Raw genomic sequence first — 20,785 nt, 5'->3', positions numbered from 1 at the left:
CTCTGGCTACAGCCCTGGCTCTGGTAAGCTGCAGGCCCTGGCGCTCACACCCATGGAGCAGGTGGTAGTTAAGATCCTTCTGTGCCAGGCCGTGCTCCCTGAGGGTTTCAGCCTGCGACTGCCCACAAGCAGCTTGCCTACCGGGCCACCACTTCTGTCCTGTAGAAAGGTGGCCCCACCTTCACTGCCTTGCTGTACCTTCCTTCTAGGTGACCTGTTCTTGCTCTGTCTCCTCATTGTCCCCACTACCACTGTAACCATCTGGAACGTTCTTATTCCGCCATTTTCTGCTCCAGTCACTCTCTCACCGGCCCATCCATCTGCTCACAATACTTTCAAGATCTGTGACACTTGTGACCGCCTGGCTAGCTTTCAGCTCTTCCTGACCCAGGTCTGGGCAGAACTGAGCTGAGACAGGCTTGCTAGGATCTCAGTCACTCGGACTATGATATAAGTTACACGCTGGCACGTAGCTAAGGCACAGCCCCGTCTGAGGTGCCGATACTGTTCCAGGAATGCTCAATAACTTGCTGTGGTGTGAAACATGCTATGCTGTGGGTTTCTTTTTAAAAAAAGAGATGAGGCCTCACTGCGTGCTGCAGGCTGGCCCAAACTCCTGGGTTCTAGTGACCCTTTCTCTGCAGCCGCCAGGAACGGGAGGATCAGGTGTGAGAGATACTGTTCTGGTTTTTCTGGCTTATCATCCCCAACAAAGATGTCCTTACTGGCAGATCCAGCACTACAGCATTGGGTGAGTTCAACTGGGACCTGGAAGGTGGAGTCTACCTGGAGCCAGTCTTAGTCTTTCAGCCTGGGCTCTGTTCGGCACCTGACAGGTTGAGGAGGCCAACAGAGGTTAGTGCAGACTCAAAGCCCAGGAGCATATTAGGTGTGGGGCGCAGGCACTGGGGGAGCCAGGCTGATGTGTGGAATGAATGGTGCCAGAGCTGTCATCAGTAGGTGAGCTGGGCAGGAGGTCAGATCCCTGTGTGAGGTTCCGGCTGCAGGTGTGCGTGACAGCTCACAGCTAGACTGGTTCCCAGAGCTCAGGGCTAGCTTAGGATACCTGCTCAGATTTACGCTCCCACCGGCTGCTCAGAGAAGCTCAGAGAAGACTGAGATATCCCATGCCTGTGGTTGTAGCAAATCTGGCAGTATTTGAAAGGGGGTCTGGGCAGAACTTGAGACTGGCTCCTTTGCAAGTACTGTAGCAGACTGTTTTATATTCCCTCCCTTTCTCCCTTCTCCCCTCCCTCCTCCCCCCTCTCTTCCCTACCACTTCTTTTCTCCTTCCCTGCCTCTCTTTTTCTGTGTGTGTGTGTGTGTGTGTGTGTGTGTGTGTGTGTGTGTTTGTGTGTTCATGTGCACGTGGAGGTATGAGGTCAACCTAGGGTGGCGTTCCTCAGGAGCCAGTCACCTTGGTTTTTGAAACAAGGACTCTCATTTGGCCTGGAGCTTGCGATTAGGCTGGCCAGCTGGTCAGTGAACCCATCTGTCTCTACTTCCCCAGTGCTTGGATCACAAGTGCCCCTCTGTACCTGGCCTTTTATGTGGTTTTGGGACTGGAGCTCACAGCCCTTGTGATTGCACAGTGAGTGCTTTACCCACAGATCTGTGTCTCTAGCTCCTTACAGCATTCCTTTATTGAGATAACACTCGTGTTGAAATTCGCCATTTTATCCCCGCTCCCCCACTTTTCTTCCCTCCAGTCCTGCACATGCTAGGCACCTGCTGTACCCTGGGCTACCCCTCCAGCCCTCTCCCTCTTCTCCAAATGCAAGTTTCATGGTTTTCAGCATTTCTTTTCCTTTGCATGTCTGTTACTCCATCTAAGTCCAGTGCAGCCCCATGATCCCCAGGTACTCTGTACCCTTGGTAGCTGGTGATAGTCCCATCCTCTGATCTAGCCCTTGATAGCCCGAGGTCTATCTGCCTTGTCTTTGCCCCTGGTAGTTTCTCTGAATACTGCATTCCCACCGAGTCTTCTCTGCAGCTTGGAGCTTTACTCGTCTCCACTATGGATGGAGATTTGTCTACCCTGGTCTTAGGAATCAGTGTGCCACAAGCTCTGTGGTGGCGCCTTCCTCACGCTGACTCGACTCAGTCTCCTTCCTTCTAGACTTGAGAGTTTGCTTGATCTCAGTGTTATCCCTGCACCTTCTTGCCCACATCTTCCCTAAGAGCTGTCTGCTTTCCTGGGGTGCATTGTGCCAAGCCTGAGCACAGGCTTAGTCCTAACCTGGCCACAGCCTGGGCCTGGTACTGGTCACATGCCCTGGCACTCCTGTGGCGTAAGCTGACTCATGCCACCTCACCAGTCTCAGTGCTTGTTCTACTTGGTAAGCTGTCCCCAGCCTTCTTTGGATCTCAGTTTAGCATGCTTCGGGGGCCAGGCTCTCATCATGCCTGCTAGAGACATAAATGTCAGGGTGCAATGGTGTGTTAGATCACAGGGAAAAACAGAGCTTGGAAGGACAGCGTTTGGTACTTCTGGCTAGTGAGGCACCCAGTCTCATGTCAGTGCATGATTCCATGTAGCCTGAGACCCTACCCCGTGGCATTCTCATTTTTGGCTTTTCTTCTTAGCAGATCTCCCTTGGATCAGTTCTTGATTGCATAGACTCCCGAGTCTTGTCCAGGAGCCTTTGAGTACTACCCTTCCTCCTCAGGGATCCATGATAGTTTTTCACCTGCGATGCATGTGTATGAGGCTTCTCAGCTTGGCTCTCACTAGGAATCTTCCCTCTTCTTGCTTACATAGAGGCCATGCCAGCAATCACCTGGGCAAGTACCACTGAGAGCCAGGAACAACCTTTGGTGCCAATCTTTAGTGAAGTTTTTTATGCCTTTTGGAGGTCGGACTTTGTCCTCTGGGGAGAGCCTCCCATAGCTGTTCACCAAGGCCTTGGGTTTGCCTTGAAACATGGATAGGAGAAGAGCTGCATTCAGCAGCAGGGGTGGGGGCAGTCTTCGGGATGCTGGGTTGCCATGTGTTGTCAATCTGTATCCCTTTCCTGCTGCAGGTGGACCATGATGTACACTGTTGCAAAACTTGTGAGGGTTTGCTGGATAGTTTTATGTCTACTTGACTTAAACTAAAGTCATCTGAGAGGAGGGAACCTCTTGAGATCAGGCTGCAGGCAAGCCTGTAGGGTATTTTCTTAGTTAGTGAATGATGGGGGGGGGGCCCAGCCCATTGTGGTGATGTCACCCCCAGCTGGTGGCCCTGGGTTCTAAGCAAGCCAGAGGGAGAAACCCAATAAGCAGCGCCCCTCCATGGACTCTGCATCAGCTCCTGCCTCCAGGATCTTGCCCTGTTTGAATCCTGTCCTGACTTCCTTCAGTGATGAACAGTGACGTGGATGTGTAAGCCAAATAGATCCTCTCCTCCCCAAGTTGCTTTGGTCAAGCTGTTTCATCGGAGCAATGTCCCTTTGTATCTGCCCTCTACCCTCACAACCTCCCTCTTAAAGGAAAAGAAGATAGAATGAAAAAAAAAAAACCCTGTCATGGAAGCTGTAGTGTGATACAGTGTGTCACACAGTATACTGTTTTTGTCCACCCTTCTTTACTTGCAAATGTTCATTACAGTGAGTCATTGGTGCCTTTCCAGGCTTCTATCTTCTGCTACACTATCAATATTGGGTCCTCACAGGGATATCCTGTTGTTGCCCAGTGTCTTGGAGATCCTGCAGCTTTCAATCTGCAGTACAGACCCTTTCACCTGCTCCAGCAGTTTATAGATAGGGTAGATGGGGTGGGCCAACTCAAAGCCCTGGATTTGTGTCCGGGTGATAGCTGAGTTGGTCAGTGTGCCAGTTCACCAGTGTTCACCTCACCAGGGCAAGCTCTCCTATAATGCCCCAGCTAGCTCACCCAATGGTACAGCAAGGGGCAGGGCTAGCTCTCCTTCGCTCACACCCACAGGGCCAGCTCACCCATACCCCTGCCAGCCACCTTGGTTAGCACGGCTGTGCTGCTCAGGTGAGGTGCAGGGCCCACTGTCCCAAGTTTTCCAGTTCTCATGACCTCAGGGCTACCTCTCCCACCTGCCCCAGGCAGTGAGGGGCCAGGATGGGGAAGCCATCTTTTACCCAAGCCACCCCATAGCTGACTAGGGTGGGGTTCAGCTCTCCCATGTTCATGCCCTGAAAGCTGACTCCCCCACTCTCCTGCCATCACCGCCAGTTCTACTGTGCTCTCCAGGTGAGGGGCAGGCCAGCTCTCCCAAATGTGATGGCCATCAATGGGCGGTACCATCTCAGTACGGTGCCTCAGACAGCAGTCTAGACTGGGGACATCTGCATGGCCCTTGGTAGTAACAGGGGCTGGGACGTCAACACCGACCCTGGCTGCCAAAGGCCTACATACATACATAGATGTGGCCCCGGCAGCAGCCTGGGCCTGGATGTCCCCATGGCCTCAGGTGGCAGAGCAGCCCATTCAGATTAGCATGTCCCCACTTGACAGCACAGCTCTCAGATATCTACAGGGTGTCCAGTGTCAGCACAGGCCACATTCATTGACACAGACCCCAGCTGCATCAGGACCATGGACCCAGACACGGCCTTTGGTGGCAGCCCAGGCCAGAACCTCACCATGGCCTCCTCATAGCTGCCTGCTTCTCACAGCCAGTTCTGCCTTTCTCCACAGTGTAGGAACCCTCAGATTCACTTTCTCTTCTACCCGTTTGTCACATGCTCCATCTTTCCCATCACACATTCCATCACACATCCGGCCATTGCAGTGGCACCTGCAGTAGGCCCTTGGGTGTCTCTCTTCTGGCCTCCCAGGGCCGGTGGTACTGGACCAGGCCCTTGGTTGTCTTCCTCCCTTCTGGCTGCCCCAGGGGATATGCAGATCCTACTTTTTCCAGGAGGGTCGATGCCTAAGGGAGGAGCTGCTGGTTATGTCCTCGGGGAGACTTTGAAAGTAATGGTGTTTTGTGAAAGCCTCTGAGTATCAGGTGCTCATTGGCTCTCCACCCTCACAGGCCCATGTCGACTGCTCGGGTTTTACTCATTGCACGTGGCTTTTAGTCTGCACCCTCCAGTTACTGAGAGCTCACGGGCATTGGCCGTCTGTACTCTCTCTGTGTCCGCCTGTTTAGCTCCATTGTTGGTGTTCTCTTGGGTTGTCATGTTGTGAGTTTGCCTCTTCTGTACACAAGAGCTTTGTCAGATGCCTGTAATTGAATATTTTCTTGTAGACTATGGCTTGTTTTACTTAACTATGACTTTTTTTGAAGGTCATGCCCTTTGTTGTTTGGACCATTTCTTTGATGACTTTTCTGTTTGTTGTTCTGCCCGAGAAGACGTTGACCAGCACAGGGTAGGTTAGAGTATCGTCTTCTTACTTCACTACAGATGTTGGGGCTCCAACATGTATGTCTGTGACTCATGGTGCTCTCTGTGTGTGGGAATTTGAGGCCTTGGTGGATGAGAGGTGTTTCCCTCTCCGTGGATCACTTAGCTCTTGTCTCCTTCAGTTCAGTGGGTGTTTGACTGTAAAATGTGTCTTGGAACAAGTTGGGAAACGATCCCTCCATTTTCTGAGGAGTTTATGTAGAATCCATGTGATCTTTCCTGTAAATATTTGGCAGAATTTGCCAGGGAAGCCTTCTGAGTCTGGAGTTTCCACTGGGAGACACTGAACTGTACTTCATTCTCCTTCAGGCTGCAGTGGTGCCCACGGTGACCGCTGCTTCTCAAGTGACCTGATTTTTAAAGGCCTTACCCATTTCAACTAAACTGTCAGAACAGTGGGACACTGTGTGTCCTCCTCCTGCCTATGGGATCTGCAGTGGTGTCTCCTCCTCCATGGCTAGTGTTGCTGGTCTGTGTTTGTACCCCCACCCCGTGTGTGTGTGTGTGTGTGTGTGTGTGTGTGTGTGTGTGTGTGTGTGGAGTCCTGGCTGACATCCAGCTTGTTATGTAGAGCATGCTGACCTGGAACTTAATGGTGATCTTTGACTGTTTGCCTTGCAGGTGCTGGGATCCCAGGGTTCCGGGTGTGTGCCACGGCACCCAGGCTTACTCTTTTGTTTTGATTGTCCGGTATAACTTTATTGTTTTAGATAATCTAAGATAGAATTGGAGTTAATGCAACTAATGTAAAGTTATCAATCTCACTGTTTCTAAGAAGCAGGCTCTGGTCGCATTGACTTTTCTCTAATATTGGTTGACTTTTTTTTTTTTTTTTTTTTTAAATCTCGCCATCTTTGTGTTCTCCCTTCTGTTTCCTTTGGGTCAGATATCCTTTTGTTATTTTTTAGGTCATCATCTGAGATGATTCTTCTTTTCTGATAACTGTTTGTTAATATAAGTTTTCCTTTATGTGTTGTTTTACTTGTATACATTAAACATGTCATTCCCAGTTTACGCAGTTAATATTTTTGGATTTTCCTTATAATTTCTTATCTCCCTTACTTATTGAGAGCGTGCTGCCTAATTTCAGGTACCTACGTATATCCACAGGCGTCTTTGTGCTGTTAATTTTTAGGTCTCTTCTGTTCAGAGAATGTGTATTTTGTATGGTAACTGCTGTCATAAACACATAGAGACTTGGTTTATGGTCTGAAACGTGACACATCTGGATGAGCATCCTCATGTTCTGTCAGGAGCATGGGCTTAGCTTCTGTGGCATTGACTGGTGCTGTGTTCAGGTCTCTGTCTCCTCACTGACTTCTGCCCGCTTGCTCTGTTGTCCGCTGTGACTTAACCTTTGGTTGTGGGTTTGCAGTGTCCCTTCCCAGCCTTGTCCGTTTGCCTTCATGTATGCTCAAGCTGGGTTATTGAGTGTGTCCCATTTGCCATTTAACCTTGTGCAATCGTCCTTCTCTTGTCCCTGGTTGTATTGGTTCTGAATTCTGCTGTCTGCTGTCAGTTTGCCCACGGTGTATTTTCCATCCCTCTTACCTAGCCATATCTGTTCTGTAGTAGATTTATGCATATTCTGTGTGAGTTCTTGCTTCTCGCCACCTCAGTTGGCAGCCTCTGCTCTGTGAGTGAGTTGGTGCTGTTGGACGCAGCCTGTGGAAACTGGAAAGCTTCCTGTCCCACCTTCTCTACTAGGAAGTAGTACAGGGACATTTAAAATGTGCAGCTTAAGAATGAATCATTTTATTTAATTTCAGTACATAATGAAAGTTTACATTCAGACTCCGCCCTGGCGAGGTGTGGCTGGCCTGGCCTCCTCCTGTCCAGCCTTTCATCCATGCTGCAAATGCCAGAGGTTTCCTCCACTCTGCCCACTTGATGCATGCTTTCCAGCGTTTGGTTGGAACAGGCTCTCTCCTTTTATTTGTAGGAAATAAATATCTACTTGGCGCCTATTTTTGAAATGTATTTTCAGTATTTTTGAAATGTATTTTCAGTATTTTTCTACAGTTGTTTTTCTTTTCCGGACCCTCCTTTTCTTGGAGCAATTGAACAACTGATTAGTATCCATTTTTTTTTTTTTTTTTTTACCATTGTTAGGGCTTAGTAACAATTTCTACTGACCATCTTAGTGGTTGCTTTCTAGTTCACAGTGTGTATCTTTATCTCTTAGGCCTGCCTTGAAACCTACAACCCTCTGCCTGCATAGTTCTTACTGCCCTTGTTCATTCATAAGTATTTTGTTCGTCCCCCCCCCCCAGTATGCTAACAGCTATCATTAACGGCATGTTATTACTGATTTTACTTAACAGTCAATTTTCCTTTAGATACACAGACGTGAGAAGAGGCCTGTTTAAATCCCTCTCCCTCTACACCATCCCGGCTCTCTTCAGCTCTTTATTTAGACTGAGATTTCCTTTGCTTGGTGCTTCTGACCTGAATAACTTACTTCAACACATTCTGTGGTGCACATTTGGTGGGAACAGGCTCTCACTCTTTATTTGTAGAAAATAAATATCTACTCCACATCTATTTTTGAGATATACTTGCAGTGAGTATAGAGTTCAGCTGGAAGGTCTTCTTCTTTCTGTATTTAAAGGTGCTATACTTCACCATCTCCCTCCGACCCACCCTAGGCCCTGTGTGCTCGGGGAGAGGGGAGGTCCTCCTCTGCCCTTGGACGCTGTCTGCTTTCCAGTGGCTTCTTGCCTCAGATGTGGCTCATTGCTTGGGGTTTATTGACATTTAGTTGCTGCAGTTTATAGTTTTGTAGAATTTAGATGCTTTTGAAGTCTCTTTTGATTGCTTGCTTATGTGTTTATGCACCCCTCTTTCCATGTGTGCCCTGGACTTTGGGGTATGGCCAGGGATCCTGGACCTCTTTTCACTTTCCTTGGTCTTTTTTCTTTTGGTTTAGTTTCTCCTGTTATTTTTCCTGCCCACTAGCCCTCTTATTTTACGCCACAATTGCTCCCTAGCTGTGGGCAGTTACTTGCAGTATTCTCGCTGCCTCACCCCTCCCTGGTGCTGAGGACTGGACTCAGGCCATTGCCACTGACCTGCATTCCTTTCATACACACATTTCAGCTCTCCGTGGACTTACAGCTCCCTGGGATCCTTGCTCCCCTGAAGTTGCTCTTTCCTCGGCTTCACAGGGCTTTGGCTTGTATAGGCACAAATCAGTGTCTGGCCGGAGGCAGGTGCCCGGGGCAGAGCTCCAGAGTGTACCCCTCTCACTGGCTGTGCTGGCCCTGCTTGCAGCGGCTCTGCCTCATCGCTCTTAGGGTTGACTTTGTAAACCTCAGAAGCAGTTGAACCTTCCCAGAGTCCCTCCTTGCTCAGCAGGCTCATGTGAACAGCTCGTTTTTCTCCTCCTCTCAGAATTCCAGCACTGTACAGCAATGGGGGGGAGGGGGCTCAGGCCAGTCTGAGGCAGACAAGCTCCAGGCTACACATCAAACAGTGGGGCTTTGCTTAGTTTTGCCTAGGTGTCTATGTAGCCCTGGCTGGTCTGGAACTCTCCATCTTGCTTCTGCTTCTGAGTGCTGCCAGGATGTGGCTATCACACCTGACAGCCACAAAGGACAAGAGCCAGGCCCCTCCCTTCCCCTTCCCAGTGCCCAGCTGCAATTCTGCCTTCCCAGCATCCAGTGGTTGGCAGAGAACTGGCCCTGCAGAATCTGTGCTCCTTCCCTTCAGTTCAGTGTTGGTCTGCCATTTGTCTCTGTTGGTACTGCGCATACATGTCGGGACCTTGCAGGCTGGTTAGGAGACATCACATGTAGCATAGCAGAGCAGAGCAGTGAGGTATACTGGGATGTTTTTTTCAGGTTCTGGAAGAGGAAACCCTGGTAGTTTCTGGAGGCTGGAAGTAGAGAAACTAGTTTAACCCAAGCTATTATGGTGAGAACTACCCACGTAATTTCCCCGTGCAGAAGCTTGAGTCCCTGCAGCCTCTTTCTTTCGCCATCAGAGAAAGCCTTGCCTTTTCTAAGTGGGCCATGGGCATTGGGCTTTTGCCACCAGACTAGGCAAAGAACTGGATGGCCCACGTCTTGACACAGAGAGGAAGCAGCTGGAATAGACTGGGCAGAAGGGGGCAGCCTGTGAACAGTCGGTATCTCAGCAGGAGGTCAAACCCTAGGACTCTTTGGCAGTTCTGGTGTGAATACGGAAGGCTCACAGGCCTTCTTACCTTCTGAGAGGAAAGCAGACTGTGGTACTGCAGTCAGCCCTGTGCAGCAACGCTAGCCCGGCTCTAGTTCTCTGCCACATTCTGACTCCACTCCTGGTCCAATCCAGCTCCTTTGTCTGAGCACCATCCTCAAAACAAATGTTCGTCACTTGGCTGCAACACCCTCATTGGGCCTGTAGGCAGCCTGGGGAACAGGGCACAGCCCGAGGCTTGGCAGTTGCTATGCAGGGTGATGGCTAGCAGTAGTGTGGCTGGTGGCCAGGAGTGCCCACCAGTGAGCCTGCTCCCTGAAGCGTTAGGCCTCTCGGACATGGTAAAGAAGGTGTCCACACTGGGTTGGTCTCTCTAGGAGATGGTTCCACGTCTGGCAGCTATGCCTCCCCCCTGCAGCTAAAGTCCCTGTGAGAACATCATTCAAGTGTCTCACATATCCCTGCCTGGACAGCACATGGGGGTAGGGGACAGTGTGCACTTAGAGCCCACTTGCTCTCATTGTTATGCAGCTGGTCACTATGCCCACAGCAGTGGCAGGGGCAGCCTCTCACACCTAGATGGTTGTGTTTTCATCATGCCCAGCCAGCTACCTGGCCCTTTCTTTTGAGTTCCCATTTACACATGATGAATTGCTCAGAGATCAAGTGTGCATTCTGGGAATTTTACCTTTTTTTTTTTTTAATGGTACCCGGGATTGAACTCAACTCCTGTCATAGTAGCCAAGCAGCCTTTAAGCTAAATAAATCCCCAGGCCTCTGTTCTGGGCATCCTGTCAAATTCCTGTTCCTCTGTACTCTCGGATCACCTGCTTCTGTCTGTTGGACACTCATGTCTGCCCACCCTCCTCTGTCACCTGCTGCCGACTGTTGGACACTTCGTGCCTGTCCATCCTCCTGTGTCACCTGCTGCTTACTGTTGGGCACTTGTGTCTGTCCGGCTTCCTGGTCTCCTGGCCACTGTCATTTCCTCAGGTCATGATAGGCCTATACCCAGCCTGCACATTGTCATTGCAAGGGGCCTTGTCACTTTTTTCTTACTGCAGAGTAATTTTTTATGCTTCTGTTGTGTTCTTAGGGTTTTGTTAAATTGGTATAGATTTTTTCTAGCACTGAAGTCATCAGTTCAGCCACGTTGATGATATATCAGTGTTTTTAGCGTATTTATCGGTATCCTGATTTTATTTTTGTTACTGTTAAATATACCCCCAAGAAAAAAGCAACTTAGGGGTAAAAAGTTTTATTTTCACTCACAATGTCAGGTTGTAGTCAATGCTGCAGCAAAGCCATGGTGGCAGGAACTTGAAGCAGTCAGTTACATCATAGTTAACAGTAGAGAAGAGATGGGGAGGTATGCATGCTTACGGCTCAGCTAATTTTCTCTGCTCCTGCTTTGAGGTGCTATGGATACAGAATCTGGAATGTGAATTTTCATCAGGGAGACTGGGGGCCAAGGAGCATACACGAAACTTCAAGGACCTAGAATATGTTTCTTGCTGAACTTTTGTTAAGAGCAACTGATACACAGACACTGTGTTCAGATACTATGTGCACAGATACTGTGTGCGCAGATACTGTGTGTGCAGAGACTGTGTGTGCAGATACTGTGTGTACAGATACTGTGTGTACAGATACTGTGTGCACAGATACTGTGTGCACAGATACTGTGTACGCAGATACTGTGTGTGCAGATTCTGTGTGTGCAGATTCTGTGTGCACAGATACTGTATGTGCAGATTCTATGTGTGCAGATACTGTGTGTGCATATTCTGTGTGTGCATATTCTGTGTGTTGTGTGTGCAGATTCTGTGTGTGCAGATACTGTGTGTGTAGATACCATGCAATCATTGAACCACGTTTATAAGGAATAGAGGGTTTTTCTTTTTAACAGATCACCAGTGAGAATGAAGACAAGTGTGGACAAGAAATACACTTGAGCAGAGGAAGCCTTTGCATCTCAACACAGTACATTCTATTTCTTGAGTTATAAGTGCCCATCGTACAGACCGTTTCCTTCTACCCTTAGTGTGCCAAGGGTCAGGATGCTTTTAGAATGTGTTTCTTTCACAGACCAGACTCCTGGCAATACCGAAGTCCTATACCTGGAGTGGTGCCACCCACATTCAGGCTGTGTCTTTTTACACTGAGCAAAGCAGTCAAGACATTTCCCAACAGACATTCCCACAGCCTCCCTGAGCTAGAGAGGCCCTCACTGAGAATCACCTCTCAGGTGACTGTAAGTGATGTCATGTTGTCATGTCATTTTAACCAACCAGCACAACTGGCATGGCCAACTCTCATCACCTTCTAACTCCCAAATATTCTGTCATCTCAGAGAGGTCCCCAGCCACTGTTCTTACCTTCAGCCTGACTGTAGCTTTATCTGTTCCAACTCTGCAGACCTGCCATTTCTAGGAGTGTTGTCTAGATGGAGTCATGCAGCTCCTGGCTTGTTGCTAAGCACAGGTGCTGGTGTATCACACATGTGTGTCAGTCAGAACCCTCCTCTGTCACTTTGGTTCCTTGGTGTGGCCAGGCTATAGCTTTTCTGTTGTTGGGCCTGTGGGTGGCCTTTACTTCTCCCCAGTGCTACTCGGAGTCCTCACTGTTCTTGGCATGTGTACTTTGAGGTAGAATTGTGCCTGTGCACAGTAATGGGATTGCAGGGCACAGGAGCTAGGTGTTCTCTTTGGTGGGTTAGCATTGTCAATCAGATACCTATGAGGCAGGCTTCTGGGAACACCTTTGAGGGATTGTCTGGGTTAAGATTAGCCTTTGGGAATGAATGTCAATAAAGGATTGCCTGAATTAAGTTGAAGTGGGAAGACCTGCCCACTGTGGGTGGCACCATTCCCTAGCCATGATATCCTGGATTTTTTTTAAGGATGGAGAATGTGAGTGGAGCACTAGCATGTATGTGTTAACCCAGTGGTCTCTGCTCTGGAATGTAGACAGAGTATAACCAGTTTTCTTAAATGCCTGCTTCTGTAACCGCCCTGCCATGATGATAATGACCTGGAACTGTGAGTCCAATGCACCCTTTCTCCCTTAAGTTGCTTTCGTCCGAGATTTTATTACAACAACAGAAAATAAACTAAGACAGAGACCCCCTTCTCTTTGCAGCCTGAGTGGTAGGAGGGCAGGTGTGGACGTCCCTTCCTGACTCTCTGACTGCATGCTGAACTGGAAGGCAGCCCTATGGTAAGAGCACCTGTCCTGGGGCTCCCCACTGTGAGAACAACCCAAGCATCTGGTGGTAATGATCCTGCAGGCAGCACCATCAGCTGTCTTCTCACTCCCTCTTCCTCTAGCCACCCAGGGTGATGCTCTTGACATCCAGGAGTTGGGCCATGTTTCAGTGGCCAGTATCTTTCAAATCCACTCCCATGGTGAATTCTGGCCTGGGCCCATTCTCCATCCAGCTGCCCTGGGTCACTGAGGTGACACTGGAGGCCTTGCTGTATTGTGACCACCATACAGCCTAACCCCAACTTTTCAGGTATCGTCTCCCAGCATGAGACAAGCTCCTTGGCTACCCTGTATCCCATTATCAGCTATTCATGACTGCCCTTCCCACACTTCTTTTTTCTTCCAGTTTCCTCCACATCCTCCGTGTGATGACATGAGGCTTTGGAAGGAGTGTATCCTAGGTTCCCTTTGATGTTCAGGGCGGGCAGTATGAGGGATGAGAGCCAAACCCCATGTCAGGGAGAGGGGGGAAGCCTTCCCTAGATTTGTGGTGTGTGGGCCTGGGGCCTGTCCAGGTGGGCCTGTGCTGGGCGGGAGTGGCCTAGTGTTCAGGCCACATAGGTGATTGGCACTGTCCTTTGTCCAGGCCTCCTTCGCTCAATTTCTGCCATGGTGACTGCACACTGGGGGTGCTTATCCTGACCCTTTCCTCTTGGGCAGTGATATCCTTGGAGCAGAGCCTCCATTCCTTGGGGGAACTAAGTAACACACAGGAGCATCAGGTCAACCTGTGTGTGTGGCCATTACATCTCTGCACTTGTGCACGGTGCTACATGCACACTTGCACACTTGTAGGTGAGTCATTCTGAGCTCAGCACCTGAAGCCAAGATAGCTCACCTCTCTGTGGCACACACAGGTACACACCGCTCCTGACTTTAGGAGTAAGCGCATCCGTGGCCTCCTGCTGAGACACATGCATGGATGTACTAAGGGCGGGTACATGTCACCTTGTGTTGTGTCCACCAATGTTCTCAATCATGTCTCTGTTGTACCCCAGACTCAATGGCAGACTTAGATGTCTCCATGGATACAGGCTGGAGTAGAGAAAGTTTGTAGGTTTGGTGGTGCCCTATGGGACTCCAATCTTCCAAGAAAGTCCTGCTGGCCTGTCGTGAGCTGGACTGGGCCGAAGTCTGGGTCCCAAGAGAAAGGTCCTATCTGTGAAGCTAAGTCCTGAGGTTGGGTAGAGAAAGAGACCCCTTGTGGGCAGTGTAGGCCTGCCTCTCAGCAGCATAGCTTCACATGTGGGCTTGTGGTCCTGAAGGGCACTGGGGAGCCTGATGCTTTTACCCACCCACCCAGGCTGTGCTGCAGGCACGGCTCCACTCCCTGTCTAGATTCTCTGGCATGGTTGATCTGAGGACTCACTATCTCCAGGCTGCTGGCTCCGCACTGGCCACTGTGCTGAGGTGTTTGGTTCTTATGCCCTCCCTTTTTAACCTGCTCCATGTCGTCTTGTCCTCACACCAGCCCTGTTCTTGGCATCGTTGGTAAGTTCCCAGCCCTGGCACAGAGAGCACATTGCAATCACCCCTCAGTTAGGTTTCTTGTTTAGAACTCTGGCAAATACCCCCCCCCCCACACACACACCTATCTGACTTTAGGGAGTCTAGACACATGAGCTTTCTGGAGGCTGCTGTTTACATGTGGCATCTCTGGGCTGTCTTCACAACTCTGCCTCCTCTGTGCAGATTGAAGTGACCAGTATGATAAAAACATCTTTCCCAGTCCAAATGCCTGGGTGCCCTCATCAGCGTGCTTTCCGATGGCTGTCAGCTGAGGGTGTCACTGCCTGCATGTGGTACTAGGGTTATGGTTAGGGTCTTAGAGCTCTGCATGGTTCAGTGACAGTACGTTGTCTATCATGATGTCACTCTCTCTTTTTTGTCTCAGTGGTTAGGCAAGTGGCCATTTAAAGGACCTTGGCCCCTTGGACAGTAGCAGGTTCCCAGCCGAATTGACTAGAGGCTCCCAAATACAGGGTCTGGCCTACAGTGACCATTGCCCACAGCTCTGGCCTGAGATTGAGGGCCCAACAGTAGCCTCCCAGGTCCCTCTCATGCTTCCTGACACTCCCTGCATATTAGCAGGCCTAATCTGCTTGTCATGGCTTTCTGGGGTCTTATGTGACCCCACCCGATGAATGCATATCATACAAATGCCATTAGCATTTAAAATTTCAAGATAAGCACAGGATTGTCACATCCTTTTCTCTATGTTGATAGAGCTTCTTACTTTAAAATTATTATTATTATTATTATTATTATTATTATTATTATTATTATTATTATTATTTTGTGTGTGTGTATGTGTGTGTCTATCTGTGTATGCATGTCCTAGGACACATGTGAAGTTCAGACGACTTTGTATAGTTGGTCTTTGAACCTGTAAAGGGTTCTTGGGATCTAACTCAGCTCCCTAGGCTTGTGAAGTGGGCACTTTTACCCACCCAGCCGTCTTGCTGGCGGAGCCCAATGCCTACTTACCTTGTGTATTAGCTGAGTAAGCTCACCATCTACTGTACACTTCAAGGGGAAAAATGGTATTTCAGTTGTGCAATGGCAGGAGTGACCTCTGAGGGGCGGGCACTGAGTAGATCAGACTCACCTGGGTCACACATGCTGAACCTTTCAGCCTCACCCTGTACCAGGCAGTGCTGCTTTGATATCTGCCCCACAGGGTCCAGCCTAGGCCTCCATGTCATAGGCCCCCAAACTTAAGCACAAAACTTGTATCAATAATTTAATGGCTTTAGTGGTGGCGGGGACAATATCTGTCTAGTAGTGGGTGGCTAGTGTCATCCCAGGGTGCTGTTGGAATCCCAGGTACTTGGCTGGATGAATGCGCTGTGATCCTAGAACCCAGATCTCAGTGTTTAGTACAGTGGGCCAGGCGCTGCTCTCTGTGTCTGACATTGGCTTGACTAGATCCACACCAGGCTGTTGGTCAGCCTGGGTCAGGGTATATGTGCCAATCTCTCTCTAGGCAGTGGAGAAGATCCTCTGTGTCAGGCTCACAGGTGGCCAGGTGGCTTAGGATTACTGTTGCTATGATGAAGCACCATGACCAAAAGCAAGTTGGGGAGGAAGGGTTTATTTGGCTTACACTTCCACATCATTGTCCATCACTGAAGGAAGTCAGGACAGGAACTCAAACAGGGCAGGAACCTGGAGGCAGGAGCTGATACAAGGGCCATGGATGGGGGCTGCTTACTGACATTCTTATGGAAGCCAGGACCACCAGCACAGAGAGGGTACCATTCACAGTAGGCTGGGCCCTCTCCCATCAACTACTAATCAGGACCACAGCCTAAAAGTCATATCTCAGCCTGCTCCGGAGCATGCCTATACACAGAGACCTGACAGCTCAGGTGCAGGGGCAAGCCAGTCCTCTCAGGTGCTGCTGGGAATGGTCTGAGGTTGATTTAGCTGTGGCTGTGGGAAGACACAGACTTACTTTTAGAGGCACTCTTGGGGCCAGAGGCTCACAGATACAGACAGGGCTTCTCACTCCACATGGAAAAACAGGCCCTGAGGGAGGACATTTCCTCGATCTACAGAATGTGAACAGAGCTGGTAATAGAGCTTTTCCGCAGCAGGGATGGCACCCACGTGTTTTCTTGGGTGTGGGAGACTCTGCACAAACCCAGGGCTGATGTGAGTGCCCCACCTACAGCCCATACTCTGATCTCAGCCCTGTGCCTTCGTCTGTGGAGACGCGTGTTTCAGAGGTGTGTCACTTAGGGTGTCGGGCCTTGTTTGGTGTGACAGTAGGGTAACCCTGGGTCTTGTCACCACCCTCAGGCACTTTTGGTGCCACTCTTTACAGGGGTCAGAGGGCCTGGCCAGATGAAACTACTGCACCTGGCGTCCTTACCCATGCTGAGGTGGGAGAAGGCATACCTGGTCCTAGATGTCTTCTTTTAGTCTTGGAATGGTGTCCATGACAGGCAAAGCTCTGTCAACATGTCCACTGTCACAGGGACATGTTTGTGCATGTGTGTGTGTGGGGGGGGGTTGTGGTGTGTATGACTGTGAGTGTAGGTCACCTCCATTGATAGCCGTAACCCTGGTTAGCGTGCATTCAGTAAGCCTGATACCGTGAATTCCCTTGAGTCACTGGGTGAATGCTGAGTATTTATTTCCTCTCAGAAACTCCCTCTGGGTCCTTCCCACCTGAGACCTATGCCCATTTTCTAGTCTGTTGTGAACTGCATGCATGTACGTGTGAAGTCCATGCATGCACAGTCATGGGGGCTGTCCTTGTATCCCATGCCATGTCTCACGCATGGCAGCCACGCTGAGTCCTTTCCTTTCCATTGCTAAGTAGGAGTCTCATCTCTTTCTCTTCACCCTAGCACCTCAGAGGGACCGAAGGCTCACTCCAGTGCTAAGGCTGCGCTGTCTCTACAGGGTTTTGTGTGTTTCACTTCTGGGCGAGTTTCCCTAAGCAAAATTGTAGAGCAAATAACGAGGTATGTGCTAACTCGAGGTGAACCCGTCCAGCTTTCCAGAGCAGCTGACATTTACAGGACTGTGTTCTCTCCAGAGCCGGCCGCAGGTGTGGGCAGGGGTGGCTTCTGTGTGTATTTCGGTGGCTACTGTGTGGTGTGTCCTCCTCTGGGTGCATCTCAGTCTCTTGCTTGTCTTTGTTATTACTTGTTCTTGCCTTGTGAGTGTGCGGTTGTCAGAGCTCTTATGTTCTCAACGCAAGTCCTGTGTCAGGCGCTGAGGGGAGACGTCCCTGCCCCAGGCTTGTCTTTTATAAGAGTATCTTATTGCTAACGTTGTTGAGGTCCCCAGAGTGTCCCATCCACTGCTGTGGTGTGAACATGATTTGTGCCTTACCCCTCACTCAGACATCATGAGGAAGGTGAACATCTCGTCCCAGCCTTGGTGCACGGGGAGGCCTTTGGGAGATGGTTAAATACAGGACACCAGGGCAGAGGCCCGTGATAGAATTCTGATGGTTTAGGAAAGGAGACCCGAGAAGTACACATGTGCTTGTGCCGTGAAGCCTGGAAGGCCCTCATGAGGGCCTGGGCCATGTTGTTGAGATTTCTTTTCTTTATTAGGTGGCCTGCCTCAGGCATTTCGTTACAGTAATGCACCGACGTATTAATGGCTCATGTATTTGCAGTCTTACGGTTTTCATATTTACAGCTCTCACATTTGGGCCTGACACGCTTGGAATTTATTTTTGTGTATGAGGTGACATAAGGCTGAGCTCATTAAAAAAGTTTTTTTTTAAATAAGTTTGTTTGTTTTCTTCCTGTTGACTATGTTGGCGCCCTTTTGGAAGGCTGCCAGAGCCTGCTGCTGTGGTACATCCTGGGCCAGTGATTCTTGAATTCAGGTGTGGGCTCTCCGCTGCTGGCTGTTCTGAAGCTCTTCTGGGTGCCCCGACCTTTTGTGTTTCAGTTGAACTCAGCATTAGCTTGTTAAGTTCTATTTTAAAAACTTCTGATTGTGAAGGCTTTGGAGAATTAACATCTCAGTGATCTTGCCTTCCATCTCACAAAACCACGTTTTCTTCTATTTGTTCTCCCTTCAGGCAGTTCCTTGTAGTTATCAGCGACATGCCTTGTTCATGCTGTAACATGTGTTCAATTCCCCTGAATGTTCTCATGGTTTCTATACCATCACAAACAACATTGTTTAAATTTCACTTTCCAGTTTTGGCCACAGTTCAGAAACATGGCTGGTGTTCGTACACTGCTACCCTGTGGCACCTGAGATTTTTCTCGTTTATTCTTGGAGGTTTCCTTTGGCTTCCTCCGGACTCTCTGCAGGTGACAGACCCAAGACACAGCCCTGATGTGGACTTCCAGGATACCCATTCCGTCCTCCTGTCTTTTCCATACTGGAGCCCCAAGTGCTAACTTCTGCTCTGTGCTGTCCCTGCTACATTGTGATTCTCTCTGCTGCATATCCTCATAGCTCTGCTTCCTGCTTCTGATGGTAGATGGGTCGGCAGACGGGCTGATCTGGACCACAGCTGTGCATGGTCCCTGGGTTGGGCATGTCAATACCATTGAGTGTCCTTGTAGAGGAGGAATCTGTATATGCTCTCTTTGGCTGCTGGAATTACTGGTGGTTTGCATTCCTCTTCCTTCTGTGTGCTGTTTCTTGGGTTTACTGGCTGTTTAGCTGCTGTCTGCCAAGGCCACGGCAGAATGACCTAATGCATGAAGGATGCCAGGCTGGGTAAGGAGGCTGGTTTGCTTTTCTGTTATGAGATGACCACGGTCTCTGAGAGATGGAGAGGAGAGACAGCCTGGAAGGGACACAGAAGTAGACTGCTTCTAGTCTTGTGGGGATGCCAGAAAGATGAGAGCTACACCAGCAGCCCCTCTGCCATTGCTCAGGACAGAATCTGAGGGTAGAGAGAGTCTTACCGGAAGATGCTAGCGTGGCTCCTACCCCTTGCACTGTGGCTTTGCTCACTGCTCTGTATCTGAAAAATGGAACATCAGACGGCAGCTGAGCTGTTGCTGTCCTCCCTGGCTGTCCAGGGGCTGTAGAACAGTGCCCCGGGTGGTGCTGGGTCATAGTTAGGGATTTGGCTTTGCTAGGAATGAAACTGAATTGCTGTTATGTGCTGTTATGTGCCGGAGGGGTATGAATTGATCTCTAAGAGGCATGCCTCAAGCTGCCCCACCTGTGATGGCATGCAAGGTAGTGGCAGTAGATGACCAGAAGACACTATAGCAGTCTAGAAACATGGGGAGAAGGGTGAGGGAAATGTGGGGATACTCATTTCCCTAAACACATTGTAGCAGAGCTGGCTGATGCGCTGTGTAGAGGGCTGCATGGAGCAGAGCTTTGCTTCAGGGCCTGGAAGGATGGGGCTTGCAGAGACTGAGGTGAGTAAGGGGGGACCAATGTGATATCTGGGCAGAGCTGCCAAATGGGTGGTCATAGAGGCTAGCTTGGTGTTCAGAGCCAGCTGAGGACAGAACATGGGCTACTGACATTCAGATGGTGTCAAGTCTAGAGATCATCAGGTAGTTCTTGTAGGGCATGGCTAGTGACATGATCCTGGGGAAGTCTGTGCTCTGATGTTTTGAGTTTGGCCAGGTAAGCAGATGACCTTGGGGCATGGCAGTAGTGACATATGACTGGAAAGCCTCTGCTAACCCCCACTCCTCTGTAACCTGTCATAGTGCCCTTAGCCTATGCTTGTCTGCACTCATTCCCTGTTTGTTTCCCCTTCCCATGCAGGCTGCCAGGACTGTGTCCCCTGGGAGGCAGGGCCTTATTCGCTGGATCTGCAGTGATCGGTGGTCTCAGGCAGGCTGCTCTCTGGTCCAAAGCATTGCAGTTGGTGGCCACACCCAGGGCTGTGGTTCCTGCCAGGTCAGACCTCCTTCTCTATTGGGCTATGTGTGTGTTGGGGACAGGCTGGGACAGGGTTGCCCTGGGTGGCACTGTGGGTAAGGTGTGTAGGGTCATCCCTAAGCATTGGACTCATGGTGTTTGGAGAGAGTGGGCTGCATGACATTGTAGGTACGTCTTTTGGCTGGAAGAACCTGAGTCCTTATGGAAGAGGCCCTTACTATGCCAGGTTTAGCTTATCACAAGGCCGGGGGAGTGGTACTGTGGGCCTCTCTGCATGACAGACACTGGCCTCAATAGGACCAGAAAGTCTGGTCATTTGTCTAGGAAGGCGCTGGAGCCGTGGGTCAGTGGCTTCCACCTCCCAGAGCCAACTGTGTGCTTTACACGCTCTATTCTGCATGCCCCATCCGTCTACCTTCCCCACCCTCTCTTGTCTTTTTGTGCCTTCTCTGCCTGTTCCTCTAGGTCGCTGTCCTTGCCTCTGTCTGCTATTTTGTCCTTCAGTGGTTTATTCACCACCCACCCTGTAGCACCCCTCACTCCTGTGCCTTGCCTTTCTGCTCCCGGCTGTCCTTGGTGCCTCACACCCTTCATCTCCCTGCACTCCGTCCACCCGCTTCTGCCCTATCTCC

At 50.0% G+C, this 20,785-nt stretch overlaps 1 protein-coding gene across 1 annotated transcript in view; it reads left to right on the top strand.

Annotated features, from left to right (window-relative positions):
- Positions 1 to 20,785, top strand: part of Tsnare1 (t-SNARE domain containing 1) — a 181,249-nt gene that overhangs the window by 83,460 nt on the left and 77,004 nt on the right. Inside the window, 1 exon segment of the mRNA XM_063264465.1 lies at positions 2 to 20,171. Coding sequence (XP_063120535.1) covers positions 2 to 412 — 411 coding nt within the window. The 3' untranslated portion in view covers positions 413 to 20,171.

This window comes from Rattus norvegicus, chromosome 7, assembly GCF_036323735.1.
Source record: "Rattus norvegicus strain BN/NHsdMcwi chromosome 7, GRCr8, whole genome shotgun sequence".
NCBI lineage: Eukaryota > Metazoa > Chordata > Mammalia > Rodentia > Muridae > Rattus > Rattus norvegicus.
The sequence above is the reverse complement of the archived record's forward strand: the minus strand, read 5'-3'. Positions and strand labels throughout refer to the sequence as shown.